The sequence below is a fragment of the Pipistrellus kuhlii genome, unplaced genomic scaffold (genome assembly GCF_014108245.1).
Source record: "Pipistrellus kuhlii isolate mPipKuh1 unplaced genomic scaffold, mPipKuh1.p scaffold_m20_p_11, whole genome shotgun sequence".
Classification (NCBI taxonomy): Eukaryota; Metazoa; Chordata; class Mammalia; order Chiroptera; family Vespertilionidae; genus Pipistrellus; species Pipistrellus kuhlii.
In genome coordinates, this window is record NW_023425416.1 from 30,111,901 (window position 1) to 30,128,064 (window position 16,164).

The 16,164-nt window shown below is 36.1% G+C and overlaps 1 protein-coding gene across 5 annotated transcripts in view; it reads right to left on the reverse strand.

Moving 5' to 3' along the window:
* NEK11 (NIMA related kinase 11) overlaps positions 1 to 16,164 on the reverse strand; it is a 135,061-nt gene that overhangs the window by 87,442 nt on the left and 31,455 nt on the right. For 4 of the 5 annotated variants that reach the window (XM_045579297.1, XM_045579296.1, XM_045579298.1 and 1 more), the window contains exons 4-6: positions 9,721 to 9,839; positions 2,394 to 2,458; positions 1,140 to 1,266 (exon numbers count right to left, since the gene is read on the reverse strand). In XM_045579297.1, the coding sequence (XP_045435253.1) occupies positions 1,140 to 1,266; positions 2,394 to 2,458; positions 9,721 to 9,839 (311 nt within the window). The remainder of the gene's footprint in view (positions 1 to 1,139; positions 1,267 to 2,393; positions 2,459 to 9,720; positions 9,840 to 16,164) is intronic. The other variant, XM_045579299.1, reaches the window with a different exon arrangement.

Sequence of the window (16,164 nt, forward strand, 5' to 3'; positions counted from 1 at the left end):
TTGTGGGGTTTTGTTTGTTTGTTTGTTTTGCGTGTGTGTGTGTGTGTGTGTGTGTGTGTGTGTGTGTGTGTGTGTGTTTTGTCAATTTTGTTGTGTTTTGGAAGGGCTGGGAGAAGAGTATGTTAGAGACAAGAAGGTAAGTGGGTTGAAAAAGACCACCATGGCAGAATCACACTGTTGGTGAAAAAAACCACTGAAGAACCTAGGAATGAATCACAAGAGTGAACCAAAGAGACAGATGGTTGGGGATCTGCCATAGCCAGACCTCCTCTTGACAGTGCTCTCTCCCATCTGTGCTTTCCTTTACTTTACCACAGAAAAGGCAACTTGTTATTTTAGCCTCTTTAGAAGAATGAAGTGGGCACAATCTTTCACGTGGCTCATCTTGGAAAGCTCAGACTACTTAAATTGATTTGCATATAATAACTATTTACTTAATTAACAAGCTCTTGACCAGTTTGTCCTTTCAACCTTTAACAATTATGTAAGATTCCTTTTCAAAGGGAAATAAATTTTCCCAAATAGAATCTATTGCTAACAACAGAACACAATTTTCCACATGGTTTCTGCACTGAGATTTAAATTGGTTCCATGACTGGGAAGGAGAAATTCTTTTGGTATGACAGTTCAGAGAAATGGAGAAATCTAAGGTGCATCTATCACTGAAAACACAGAATTTTTTAATTTAAGTTTATCCTTAAGACTAACATCTTCAGTAAAATTTTTAAAAGCAACAAGAAGAAGAAAAAACAAAGCTAAGCTGTACATTCCCCACAGAGGTGGACATTAAACTTAAAATAAAATAAAGCACAGTGTTTAGGTTTACAAGTGTTTGATTTAAAAGGCTAACAGAAACCTATCAAAATTCATTAAGAACTTTCCCTTGTGGTTCAAGAAGAAAAGAGCCAAACCAGCCAATTAATTTATAAATAAAAAACACTTTAAAATCAATTTAATGGAATATATCAAGTGCCAAATTCCAAAGACCTTTTACTCTGATCACAAAATGATTCAGATTTTCAAGGGATAAAGTGAACTGATGTAGGAAGTAAATGATCCTAAAACCAAAATGCATCCTTTTCTAAGGACAGCAGATGAACAAGTCATTTGGCCCTGCCCACTGCCCACTGCCCACTCACCAGATGTCTGACTTGGTGTCGTAGCCTTGGTGTTTCAGAGCCTCTGGACTCATATAATGGGGCGTTCCAGTTAGAGTGGTGGCTAGATCACAGGATCCCATCAGGAGTCGAGAGACTCCAAAATCCCCTTGAAATAATAATAATCTTTATGAATTTTTAAAACAATGAAAATCAGCCCTGGAAATTAACAACTGAGTATCTAATTTGACAATTTTAATATGCAATGATTCATACCATTTTAAAGGGAAGAAAAGGAATATGATATATTTTAAATTATTCAATGCTGGTGAATAGCTTTACAAACAAGTCCTATAGGAGAAAGATGATTTTGAGCCAGTAAAATAAATTATGTAAACCAAATTTTTTGTTTTTTGTGTGTGTGTTTTTTTTAAGTTGTGGAGAACCAGCAACTTGAAATAAAAAGCTATTTCAAGTCTGAATAACAACAAACAGATTTTGAAAGAGCTGAATATAATGACTTGCAATTTCATCTGTGGGTGGCAGGAAGAGTTTGTTTTTCATTTGCAATAAAGAAATTTTTTAAATAAAATATTTGAGACTTTTCAAGAACAAGACTATAAAATTTGAATCAATCAGCTTCTCCCTATTTGCCTAACTGGTTGCATGCTTTTATACCTTTCCTCTCTAAGAACATCTTTCAGATTAAACAATCCAGTAGCAGTTGTGAGTGAAGGTATAGTTCTGAAGAAAAACCAAAGGTTAACAAAGCCATCATATCAACATTTTAATTCTGTGTGATAGTTGCTTTGTAATAAAATAAGGAAGGAAAATCTGTAGTAACTAATCAAACTAGTAAAACAAGTTGAACCACTTGTAAAGCATCTGGTATATAATAGAGTAGAACCTCAAAAAATACAAGTTGAATCTACATGTAGCAAATGTCTTATACTTTAATTGATAATCAGAAACAAAATAATTGGGTTTAATTGTCCCCAACCAAATAAGAACAAAAATTTGAAAATTTTAAATAAACCAATGGTTTCTCTGATACTCCTAGGTACCATATGCCACAATTTGATACATTGATAGCATCTAAATAGTATGCTCCCCAGGTTTCCAGAATACATACTTTTTATTTTTATTTATTTTATTTTATTTTTCAATTGATTATGGTTTCATATAATTGTCCTTATTCCCCCATTCCCATCCCAAACCCCTCCCTGGATATGCTCCCCCCAACCCCTGTTGTCCATGGCCACTGGCTAGGCCCATATGTATGCACAAAAATCTTACCAATTTTAAGTAGATTATTTTTCAGAAAAATGTTCTTTGATTTTAAGTCTCGATGAAGTATCCTCCTAGAAAAGATTAAAAAGGATATACATTATACTAAACAAAATAAGCCAGTCAGAGAAAGATAAATATCGCATGATCTCACTCAATTGTGGAATATAATGAACATAAACTGATGAACAAAAACCGATTCAGAGACAGAGAAGCATCAATCAGACTGTCAAACCTCAGAGGGAAGGAAGGGAAGGGTGGGGGTAAGGAGAAGGGATCAACCAAAGGACTTGTATGCACGCATATAAGCCTAACCAATGGACACAGACAGGGGGTGGGGGGTAGTGAGGGCATGCAAGTCCTTTGGTTGATCTCTTCTCCTTACCTGTTGCGGGGGGGACAGTAGGGGGCAATAAGGGAATAAGGACATATATGTAACACTTTAATCAATAAAGAAAAAAAGAATATACAATTTCATTCAAAAATGTAAAATTTTAAAATCTTACTACACATAACATATATGGGTGGCATGATAGCTCAGTTGATTAGAGTATCGTCCCAATACACCAAGGTTGCAGGCTCAATTCAGGATGAAGACACATGTAAGAATCAATGAATGAATGCATAAATAAGCAGAAAACAAATTAATCTCTTTCTCAATCTCTCTTTCTCTGCCTTCCTCTTGCTCTCTCAAATCAATCAATCAATAAAAAATTAAAAATATATATGGGTCTATGTGATGTAATTCACACATAAATATACATTCCCAAAGATATATATTTAAATGTTTAAAAGCAACAAAGCCCCAACAATTTCTTGTTTCCCTAAGGAAATAGATTTTTTTAAAAACAGGTTTCAAGTCAGGAGAACGTGTAATTGGGGGGGAAAATGAGATGTTTTCAACTACTTCAGTAGGCCAGATGCTAATGGGATTTTGTAGTATGATCTTCATAGTATCATATCAAGTAATCATACATTCAGTCTTAGATTAATAATCACAAAGCTTTATAGGCTATTATATATAATCAATTTTTTAAGCTGCTTCTATTCCTTGCAATTAAAAGCATCTTAAGTTGATTCACTTGGTCCCTGCAACTGTTGATTCTAGATCCAAGGAGAGGTTACTAGGTCTCTTACAGCTACAAGTACCCAGGGAGTCATACTGTCTAAGGGTTTAGACTTTCTAATAGCGATATAGGGAGCCTACCAGGAACCCAGCTACTATACAATTGGAATAATTAATACAAGCAAGAGAAACTTACTGAAGACTCCTAGACAGAAGATGAGTTACAGATAATACATTAGCAGCCCTCAGGTGTGTGTGAATATATTATTCAGTACTAGATATTTTAAGAAAAAGGCAAATAAAGTGTTAGGAAGCAGTTATGAGAATTGGCTGGTGCCATGATGATAGAATAAAAATTTCTATGCAACAGACCAGCTATCAAAATATTTTGGGCCCTAGCCTGTTTGTCTCAGTGGATAGAGCATCGGCCTGCAGATTGAAGGGTCCCAGGTTCGATTCTGGTCAAGAGCACATGCCCAGGTTGCAGGATCAATCCCCAGTAGGGGGCACGCAGGAGGCAGCCAGTTAATGATTCCCTTTCGTCATTGATATTTCTATCTCTCTTTCTCCTCTTCCTCTCTGAAATCAATAAAAATATATTTTATAATAAATGTGGAGGGGTTTGGGATGGGAATGAGAGGATGAGGACAATTATGTGACACCATAATCAATAAAGAAATTAAAATATATATATATTTTACAAAAAATGGAGTAACTTTGTCATAATCATATATATATATTATAATATATATTATATATATTATAACATATATATATATATATATATATATATATATATATATATATGGATTTTAAAAGCCTCTTTTATTGACTTTGTGGTTACAGTAAGCAAAAATACTTCCAGCAAGAAAGTCTTATCATCTGCTTGGTTAATATCCTTTCCTTTGAAGCATATAAAAATCAAATCTAAGAAATAACAAGGTGACTAGTAATATAGGTAACTTAGAGAACATCTTCTAAAAAGGTCAAAGTAGCTCTCCCTCCATTATCTCCGATGTCCCACACCATTTCTATGGAAATGGTAGGTCCCTCGCATGGTGCCCAAGAGAATTAAGTGTGGCCTGGTGAAGTTTAGATGGCAGCTGTGTTCAGACACATGGTAGAGCTCCCGCCTCCGTCTCCACTACCAACCATTTTCTACATCCTCTGGCCTTCAGAACCACAACAGAGTGAAGCACAGTCTGTGGAGACAGAGCAGGTGTTCTCAGGGTAGGACTGTGGAGAAGGCATGAATATTGTCTCCTTCAACTCTTCTTGAGCCCGTAATCGTTTCTGACACATCAGCTCCCAACCCTAAAAGTCTGTCCTTTAGGTTGTAGGGTCTCAGGTGGGTCTCAGTCTCTCCTTGTCAAAGATGCTGGCATAAGCAAGGACTCCTTGGTGATGCATGGCTGAGGTAGCTCCCGTGGCTGGTCTCTGCCACTTGGCCTTCATCCTAGGTTCTGAGGCACCTGTCTGGCTTCCTCGTTGTTGTTGTGGCTACCATGAGCATGAGGAGCCGACTGTGTTGTAAATCAGGGGTAGAGTCAGGTCCTCCTCCAACGTAACTATTGCCAACACAGCAGGAGTTGTCTATGCCTGGCACTGGGGTGGAGCCTCCTTGAAAAAGTGACCTGAGAACATCCTCAAGAAGTGGGTACCAGGCAAAAGCAGGAATCCCAGAGAAAGATAAATATCACATGATCTTGCTCGTTTGTGGAATAAAATGAACAACAAAAACAGATCCAGGGATAGAGAAGCATCTATCAGACCATCAAACCTCAGAGGGAAGGTAGGGGAGGGTGGGCTCAGGAAGAGAGATCAGCCAAAGGACTTGTATGCATGCATATAAGCCTAACCAATGGACACAGGCACCAGCGTGGTGAGGGCAGGAGGGGGTTGGGAGGCAAAGGGGGGATAAGGACACATATGTAATACCTTAATCAATAAAGAAAACAACAACAGGAATCTCCAGTAACATGACACCACAACTTCCTTTGCTTTTCCATCTTCAAACCTAAGGTAGCACACCTCCATCTTCTGACATATCTCCTGACCTGGATTCACAAGTAGGTCTTTTCTCTGGGAGTCTCACTACATTAAAAAATAAATCCCTCATACCACCTCTCAGGGAATATTTAGCCTTTTCAACACAGGACTGGCTGGAAATGAGTGGGATGTTAGTGATGAGGCAGTCGCCTCAGAAAAGTGTCTTTGTCCTGGTTTTTCCTTCCCTGTTGAAAGCACCCAAATCAGTAAGGCCTCAATGTCACCAGAAAATGGGCTTTCTGCATAGATGCTGTTCTGTCCATTTTTTTAAAAAAAAATCTAGGCTAACTGAACTTCCCCTTCAACAGAAATTATTTGTGGGGGGAGGATTGTTTGCTTTGTTTTGTGGTTTCCATGTTAGCACTGGGGGGCAAAAAAAAAAAAGATGAACAAGACATTGTCTCTGTCTTCAAGTATTTCCCTTTTGCCCAATTCTGCTGTGGCATCCGGAAAAGATGATGTTTCAGATTAGACAACTGATTGGACCAAAGAGGAAAAAGGCTATTATACAATAGGACTGCACTTTCAGAGAGCACAGGGTTCTAGCTTTATCCAAGGTTCCAAAGTCCCTCAAATACTGGACCAGCCTAGGAATCTGGGGGGAGTCAGTAATGTGCCTCAGAATATAAACAGCTTTAAGAAAACTTAGAGCTGTCTCTGCACCAGAGGTTCAAGTCCACGGGGAGGAAGGAGTATGTATTACATCCTCAAGATAGCTTTTAATGAACTGTGAATATTCACAGTTTTAACATTACTATTTATGAGTGTATGGATTTAGAATATTATTAATATATAAATAAATCAAATTATTATATAATAAGTACAAGAATTCTCCAAAGGAGTCAGAAAAAAATATCTTCATTTCTTCTGTAACATCACTCTTAGTTTTTCTAGGATCTTCTTTATCTGCTCTGCTGCTACACTACAAAGAAACAGACCTATAAGAGATAGACAGAGATAGAGATAGAGACAGAGACAGAAATAGAGACAGTGACAGTGACATACGGTATTTATCACAAGGAATTGGCTCACACAATTATAGAGGCTGAGAAGTTTCAAGATTGGCAAGTTGGAGACCTGAGAAAGTGGGTGGTATAATTCAGCCTGAGTCTAAAGGTCTGAGAATAAAGGGAGTTTCTGGTCTGCAGTCATATGGTATACACTATTTTGCATCTGCTGCTTTCATCCAACATCATGTCTCTCAAATGTATATCAATTGTGTATTGTGTTTTTCTTGTTTCTTTTAGAATTACATCAACTTTTAAAAATTTTAATTTATTAATTTGAGAGAGAGAGAGAGAGAGAGAGAGAGAGAGAGAGAGAGAGAGAGAGAGAACACATTGATTTCTTGTTCTACGTATTTATGCATTCATTGGTCGATTCTTATATGTGTCTTGACCATAGATCAAACCTGCAACCTTGGCATATAGGGACAACACTCTAACCAACTGAGCTACCCAGCCAGGGCTGTGTATTCTGTTTTTATTCCACAGTAAAATTCCATTGTTTGAAAATACCAAAAGATATTTAACTATTTACTTACTGTAAATGGACATTTCTTAGTGTTTGGGCTATTACAAATAAGCTTTCTATGCACATCTTTATACATGTCATTTGTTGGACACAAGTATTCATTTTCTTTCTGAGGAACAGAATTACTGGGTCACAAGATATTTGAATGTTTAGCTTTGGAGTTATTATTAAGCATTTTTCCCAAGTGGCTATACTAATTTACACCCTAACAGCAATGTAAGAGAGTTCCAGTAGCTCCATATCCTTGCCAACACTTGTTACTGTCAAGAGGTTTGTGTGGTTTTTTGGGTTTTTTTTTTTTTTTAGCTTTTCTGGTTGCTATGCCATCATTTCTATATTGAATTACAACCACAAACAACAACATTAAACGGGGCTTAACAGTTTGAAAACTTTAAAATGTATATATCTCAATACATGTTCCCTAAAGCCCTATAAGCAAGCAGAGAGGATCCTATAAGCAAGCAGAGAGGATCCTATAAGTAAGCAGAGAGGATCCCATTATTATCCCTATTTTATAGTTGAGGAAACAAAGGCTCAGAGAGGTTAAGTAGCTTATCCAGGACCATAATAACTACATGGTAGAGATTCTCAATCCTGTGTAGCACAATGATACACAATTTATAGTTATTTGGGTCCATGTTTTATCTCTGCTAGTTTACTAACAGTAATTTGAAGTTAGGCCTTATTTTTAATGTATCATTATTTAATAAATAAAATTTGAAAATTTCTTATTTATATATAAAAATTTTACAATTGGTCATAATAACATAATGAATAAGAAGCACCGTCATTTATCATCTGAATCAAAGGATGGTATTTCAGATTCACAAATATCCAAATATTTAAGCTCCATTTAATGACTTTCTTGGAATGTTGAAGGATTTGAAAAAAATTAAATCCTTTCACTTAAGAATTATTTATTTATTTATTTATTTATTTATTTATTTATTTATTTTTAACCCCCTTTATTTTAACTAGTACTAAGTAGAACCAAATATATCAAAATATTTGGGTTCCTCAATAAACCAGATTTCAGGATTTTGGGGGATTATTTTGTTTTGTTTCTGTTAATCCTCTCCAAAGGTATTTTTTTTCCATTGATTTTTAGAGAGAGTTTTGGAAAGGGAGAAAGAGGAAGATAAAGAGAAAGAAAGAAAGAAAGAAAGAAAGAAAGAAAGAAAGAAAGAAAGAAAGAAAGAAAGAAAGAAAGAAAGAAAGAAAGAAAGAAAGAAAGAAAGAAAGAAAGAAAGAAAGGAAGGAAGGAAGGAAGGAAGGAAGGAAGGAGGAAGGAAGGAAGGAAGGAAGGAAGGAAGGAAGGAAGGAAGGAAGGAAGAAAAAAAAAAGAAAGAAAGAAAGAAAGAAAGAAAGAAAGAAAGAAAGAAAGAAAGAAAGATCGATCGATGGAAGAGAGACACAGTGATTTGTTACTTCCCAAATGAGCCCCAACCTGGGCCTGGGATTGAACCTGCAACCCAGGTTCATGCCTTTGACCAGGAATTGAACCCCTGGGCCACACTGGACAAGGGTATCAAATTTCAGTTTTATATTTTACACACAAAATACCAAAGTTAGCATCCTTATATGTGTTGTTTTCCTTATGTATAAGCTAATAAATATGCCATGGAATTATAAAGAAAATAAATCTACAATATCAACTGTAAGCATATACACGAATACCCTACATTCAGCAGCTTTCAGTGGTTTATTAAAAGATTATTTTATATTCCTTTACTATTATCCCTTTGGATAGTTTTACATCAATCAAAAGATTGCAAGGGGCTGTCAGTAGGTCAGTGGCTATCTGAATCCTGGAGCATGTGTTTCAGAAGGGTCATGGCAAATCACAGAACTGTCCAATTACCTTTTATGAGATCAGAAACCACAGATGACACATTTGAACTATCTGATATCCATGGATAGGCAGACCTCGGTGTACCCTATAAATTTTTACTTTTGTTCAATAAGAATGTTACCAAGTGTTCTGCCCACTCCTAAGCTGAAAGCTAACAGAAACATCTCATAATATCTACTTTCATTTGTCTGTGTATGTACATCTTTTCAAGTCAAACATTTTAACATCTACAACTCCTATTTGTTTTAAAATACATTTTTTGAAACAGAGATTGTAAATACAAATTACAGACAACTGAACTCATAAAACATACCTTGACCTTCTTCATCAGGTACTTCACATCAAACTGACTTTTGGTCTGAATACCAAACAACATCTTTTGCCTCCATTACTTAGTTTGCCTTGAGAAGTAAACTCGGCTAAATGTGCACAGACACATTTCAAGGCGACCATGCAATGCATTTATAGCAACCTAGGGCATTTACAGCTCAAGCTGCTGCAGATATAATAAATCCATGGCATGCTAAAGGTATCTGGAAATCACTTGTAATTCACAGGATATGATCAGATATCGGAAATGTGTTTAATATAATTTTCTGTCTTGTATTCCAAGCCAACTTGATTTGTAGAGCAACAACTAAAAAAATGCTTTTCAAGTAAATCTTCTAGACACAATCATTCAACAGTTTTTTTCATGGAAAAGTATATTATAGATGTTTAATTACCGTCATATACCATTTGGTCTTGCTTTCTTTCAGTTCTTTCCCCCCAAATTTCATTTAAAACAGACATGACTGTTTAAAAAAGTTCTGTCTCTTAGTAACAAATGAACATACCTTTCATGCATGTAGTCAACTCCTAGCAGCAGCTGAATAAACCATTCTATTATTTGACCTTCTGAGAAGGTTTTTCCAGCTTCTTTATATTCCTGAATTTTACAGTCCAGATCTCGACCCTGAAACCAAACAGCATGATTTATCGTTTTTTTCCCCAGTTAATATTTTAAAATCAAATTCTCTCAAATATAGTTAATAAACAGCAGTCGCTGTTGTTATAAGAAAGTGAGGGCACACGGTAAAAGGGGTCAGGTAACTATCACTGACCGAGGTTTTGCTTCGTCCAGTCACCTCCGCACATTTCAGAATGGAGCTCAGCTCTCTCCCCTGTGCTGTTACTAATTAAACTGTTTTCATTGCTCTAAGTAAATGTATGGTTGTATTTATCTTTGACATCACTCAAGGAAAAAAACTGTTCTAAAGGTTTTTTGTTTTTGTTACATTACCTCAATATTACCTTAAAATTTATTTTTAATGCATTCCATAACATTATGTATTTATATGTACCCACATAAAACTAGGAATAACTTTACTTATGCTTAGAGTTTTACATAACTATAGAACCCTAACATGTATACAAATTAAAAATATAAAGACAGCAAAAATTCAAACTAACGATATTTATATAAAGTAATGATGCTCTGGTGAAAGTAAATTGGTGCTTACATTGGGCATATAGTGCTGACTGCTGGAGTATAGATTCTTTTCACTTCGGCATGCCCAGACTGACCTGGACCTTGGAATGACTTAGCTCTCCTTTTCTCTATTTAACTAGAGCAAAACTCTCAGCAATACAGCAATGTTGATTTATGTGGGGTCCAGACACATGACACACCATTTAGTCAGTCTCTGTCCTACCACTCACAAAAGGATAATACTTGGTGCCCAAATGAATCGTGATCACAAATAACGTGATCTAAAACTGCCTGGCAGAGAATGACGTAAAACCGTTCTGATTGTGCTGATCTTAATGTATAATATTTCATCCACCACAGAAATGAAAACACAAAATGTGTTTCTCTTGGAAAAACCCTATATCTGACCCCTTTTACCTTAAAACACCGACATATTAAAGATAATTCAAGAACTGTTCCTCTTAAGAAAAGGATAGGTTAAATGCAATTGTTTTGTTTTGGGGGGAGGGTCAACAACACAGGCCCTATGAGGAGAGATATATGTCACATCCATTAGGAGCATAAGAGCCAGACTTTAAGCTACACACAGACTATTCCTGACAGAGCTGTTAGGTGCAAAGGAAGAGCATTTATAGGCAATTAAACAATCAAGAGGAAATTACTTCCAATCAAACAACATGAAGTCAACAGAACCGGTGATTTGTAATGTATTTTTTATATACTTTTAGTGCAATATGCAAATGTTTTCCTAGCATGTTCTCTCCTTTGCACAAGGCATGAGAAGTCGAAAAGGCATACCAAACCTTCACCTTGCACCCTTGTGCAAATTCAGTTTCCGGCTGAATTTTTCTGGGCAAGGTGATCACAGCTTGCTGGAATTCACAAATACAGTGAATCAAATATCTGACTCCTTGTCAAAAAGACCATCGTTTCCTTCTCATTCTCCAAGCCTGTCTTTGTAACGCCTCTCTTTTTAACCCTAGAGTTTATCAAAGTTAGATCACACAAGCTGTACTGTCATAATGTTTCCATAAGTTGAATAAAACAATTTTGACAATAGATTATTGTAACATCCTGTGAAGTAATCACAAAAACTCTTCAGAAGAAAGGCAAGATACGAATGTACGTATTTTCCAATCCCAATTTCCCTTTTCTGTCCCAACACACACACACACACACACATACACACACACACACACACACACACACACACACACCACACGCCTGGCTGGAGTGGCTCAGTGGTTGAGTGTCGACCTATGAACCAGGAGGTCCCTGTTCGATTCCATGTCATGGCAGATGTCCAGGCTGTGGGCTTGATTCCCACTGTGGGGCATGCTGGAGGCAGCTGATCAATGATTCTCTCTCATCACTGATGTTCCTATTGTACTCTTGCTCTCCCTTCCTCTCTGAAAACAATAAAAATATTTTTTTTAAAAAAGAAAACAAAACATCTCCTTTCAGTATCCCATTTAGATTCTCTGAATGTAATAAAATATCTCTAGTGGCAGAAAGATAATTTTACCTATATGTTGTTGTCTCCTTCCTGAATAGCTTCAGATGAGAAGTGTCAGACATGAAGAAAGGAAGGAGGAAGGAAAGAAAGAAGGGAGATAAGAAAGAAGAAATAAAAAGAAAAAGGAAAAAGAAAAACTTGCCTTGAAGAAATACCAGTGAAGCTTCCTGATTCAACCTAATGTTCCTTACTTTAGGAAGGTCAGACAGAAGTACAGCAGTTCCTGTGAAAATGGCCTTTGCCTTGGCAGAGCACGTTTCCTGAGTGACATTTATTGTTAGTAATGACAATCACCTCCTTATGCTCTCTCCTCAAGTAGTGAGTACAAGTTGCTTGTCTGTTTCCTGAATTGATATTAAATGTGTGTATAATTTCCTGTGACTAAATATACATATATATATTTAGACCATTAAGAAAGTAGGGCCTTTAATAGTAAATCTCTGAGTGCATCGTTAAAGAGAGATACACATTCTCTCCTTTGCTCTCTGGGTCGAACCATATAAAGAAGGAACAGGCTAATTCTTAGTATTAAGCAAGGACATGTTCAAATGAGAAGAACGCTAAAAGATCAAATAAATCAGGAAGCTGGGTCTTAGCCTTCTCAGGTTACCCTACAATTTTCACTTTGCAAGTTTATCTCCTAGAAAAACTACTTGTTTTGTGTTTATTTTGTTCTTCAATAAACACTCTGTAGATTATTTTCTTAGGATTTAATTAAGGTAATCAAGTCACTCACAGATTAAGACACAACAAATTATGTTCTTATATAACAAAGAAATATAATTTCTTGTGAAGCAGTCTGATTTCAACTCAGCAATATGAAAAGCACTAATTACTTTCTTTCTCTGAGCCATCTTCCAAGTGAAAATCAAATGTTTTTTTTAATAAAATATCACACCTCAGTTTGAGAAATTCTTATTATAATATCTGCACATTATGTTTCCTTAACTTGCCTTTGAAAAATAGTTAATTCTTTTATCGCTTTAACAACTTTAATTTGAAAATGTTACCCTAAGACAATATTACTGAGAAAAAAATCATTTTCTTCACTAATATTACTTCTTGAAAGTTGCAATAAAAGCCTTGATGTTAACTTCTAAGGTTTTGAAAATCTGTAAATCAAAATGTACCATTTGATGGGTTAATGGTATCTCCCTTCTATCCCCTTCCCAGTTAGGCAACATCAGATTGACTCTGAAATGCCCAGACCTTGAAGACATGAAAGACAATTCAAATACAAACTCTGAACTCCATCTCTAGTGGACATTAAAAATTTCTAAGTCTTCAAAGGATTTGATTTAAAAAAAAAAAATTTTAAGTCATCAACAGACGTCCTTTCAACCAGTTTAAAAGGCCAAAGTAGAGCCTTCTCAGAAGCTTGAATACAACGTAACTGCAATGTTCAGAGCATATACAAAAGACAAAATAATCTCATTGTTTTAGGGCTAGAAGGAGCTTGAAAAATTATTCGTTTTAAAGTGAAAAAGCTGCCCCTTATTAATTCATTTGGTTGACATCTTAAACTGTTCCCTCACACTGTACATGTCCTTTAAATTATCTTCTAATTCATCCTTTCAATGGACTTCAAAATTTAGCATGCATAAGAATCACCCAAGTGGCTTGTTTAAAATGCATATCCGTCAGCCACGCCAACAGATACTCTAACTAAGTAAATCCAAAGAGGAGCAAAGAATATGTATTTTGTTAGCAAGCATCCTAAGTTACCCTGGAACAGATGGTCCATGGACCACACTTAAAGAAAACGCTGCTAAATAATGCAAATGAGCCATATACTTAATGTTTCACTCAGGCATAAAAACATTTTATCCAGTAATTTTAAAAATTCCAAAGTAAAAAAAAAATGTACTTGGGAAAGTCAGGACTGAATAAGAATCATTTTATGATGACACCTTTAAAAAGCCTGTGACGTTACATTTAGGAAAACACCAATAAATGAAGGTAGAGGGGGCAGGGAAAGAAGATCCTCTGTCACTATATTGTAGAACCAGAAAACATTTCCTTAGAAGTTTGGAAGTTCACTGTAATTAAGTGCATAAAAAGCGGGGGGAAACATCAAGCCATATAATGCTCTTAGGTGAAGTAAGAAAATCCAGATCCTAAATAGTTACTAGTGAATGCCAAGTGGTACCATCATGTTTATGTCTGATAATATAAATGAGCATTCCTAGGTTTAGTTGCTAATGGTTTCATTGAATTTATTGGGTTTCACTGTTATTTTACAATAAGTGTTCTTCCTGCTGAGGCAAATGTACATGAACAAGAATAAAATGGGGAAACTCACTTTTATCTTAAGAAGTGGTATGAAATAATACTTTCATCTATAAATCATTGGTCTTTTAAAAAATAAGCTGTTTAAAGTGGGTTATTCTGATTGTACGGTATTTTTGAATACTTATTTACATAAAGTCATATGCCAACTAAAGCCATACCCCAAATGCCATAAGTGCTATTGGGTTTATGAACTGCTATATATTAGTGCATTTAGTTCCTTTCCTTTAAATGAAACTTGTTTGCTTTTCAATTTTTTCATTAGCAATTTTAAGTAAAAATCAGTGGCCTTATTTTTTTTAATGTTTTTTTGATAATGGGTTAAAATATTTCATAGTTTAAGTAAAGAAAATAAATGGAACAAATAAAATAACTAACTTTGGTACTTATAAAAATCACAAACATTGATTTATGTGTATAGAAATGCGAGACACAGTATTTACAGTCTTCCCTACTGAATAAATCTTAGACCCATAGAGTTGACATAGAGCCAAGTCAAGGAAGCCCACCCACTCCAGGATGGAGCTGGCAGGAAAACCAGAGGGCCTCATAGGCCACACCTCTCTGATGTAATGGTTAGGTCCCTCAACCAGCAGCAATTCCAGCAAAGCAAACCCCTGAAGACAGCCTGACACGTGATGGCTACCGCTCACAGCAGGAAGGATGGTGTTTGTGTCCCCCAAAACATATATGTTGATCCCCTAACCCTTGTGTGGTAATATTAGGATGTGGGGCCTTTGGAAGGTTATTAGATCATGGGAGTGGAGCCCTTATGAATGGAATTGTGTCTTTATAAAAGAAACCCACAGAGCTTCCTCCCACTCCCACCATGTGAGGACACAGCAAGATGACCATCTACAGGTCAAGAATTGGGCCTTCACCAGACCCTGAATCTGCCAGCAACTTGATCTCAGACTTCCAGTCTCCAGAACTGTGAGAAACAGGTTTCTGTTGTTTATAAGCCACAGAATCTATTGTATTTTGCAATGGATGTTTGAACAGACTAAGACAGATGGCCACTAATCAACAGCACAATGATAAATATCCTGCATGTCTATCGTCCATAAACAACCAATTCTGGAGGCTGGAGCCCCCAGACAGAGCTTCAGGACTATAGCAATGGCTTTGAAAGACAGAAGAAGGTTTGTCTCTCATTGTAGACCCAATACACATCAAGTATGATGTCGTAAGAACTTTCAGAGAGCTAATTAGCCTGGTGGCTACATGTTACTGCCAAGTTCATTTGCAAGAGTCTACTGACACCCACTAGAGTTTTTAGATTGTAAAACTCAACCCACTTACTTGGTGTATTTAAACAGCTTTACATAAACAAGAAGCATAAGAGAAATTTGAAATGTTCTTTTTTTATAATACAAACAGATCCTTGGCAAGTACTTGCCTAAAAGTTGCCATCAGACCCATTAGTGTTAAAAAATGTGCCTGCTTCCCTCCTTCTGGCAATGAATCTCTACAGTAAAGGCTGAAAATAAAAAACTCAAAGAGGTAAAAATTAGCTTGCCTACTAAAGATAACGGGAAAGGGGAGAAAGGAGTAGCAATGAAATAATAAGGAACTAACCACTTCCATTACTGATTGTTTACTAGGTGCAAAGCACTGATGGCCACTTTTTCAACAGCCATTATTTCAAATCGCTATAAAAACCTAACAGAATATGTGTTGTTACATTATCTTAAAGTCAGGAAAATGTCAAGAATGAAATAACTTGTCAAGGACATGAACCAAGATTTGAACAGAAATCAGTGCGATGCTACTAGTCTTCTACTGAGAGAAAATAATAATGACATCATGTTAAAAATGTGTGTGCAAATTGATATACGGGTTTCTTTTTTTAATATTTTTTTATTGATTTCAGAGAAGAATGGAGAGGAAGAGAGAGATAGAAACATCAATGATGAAAGAGAATCACTGATCGGCTGCCTTCTGCACATCCCCAGTGGACGAGCACTACCATGATGTCGATATCATTTTTATTTAGTTATGTTA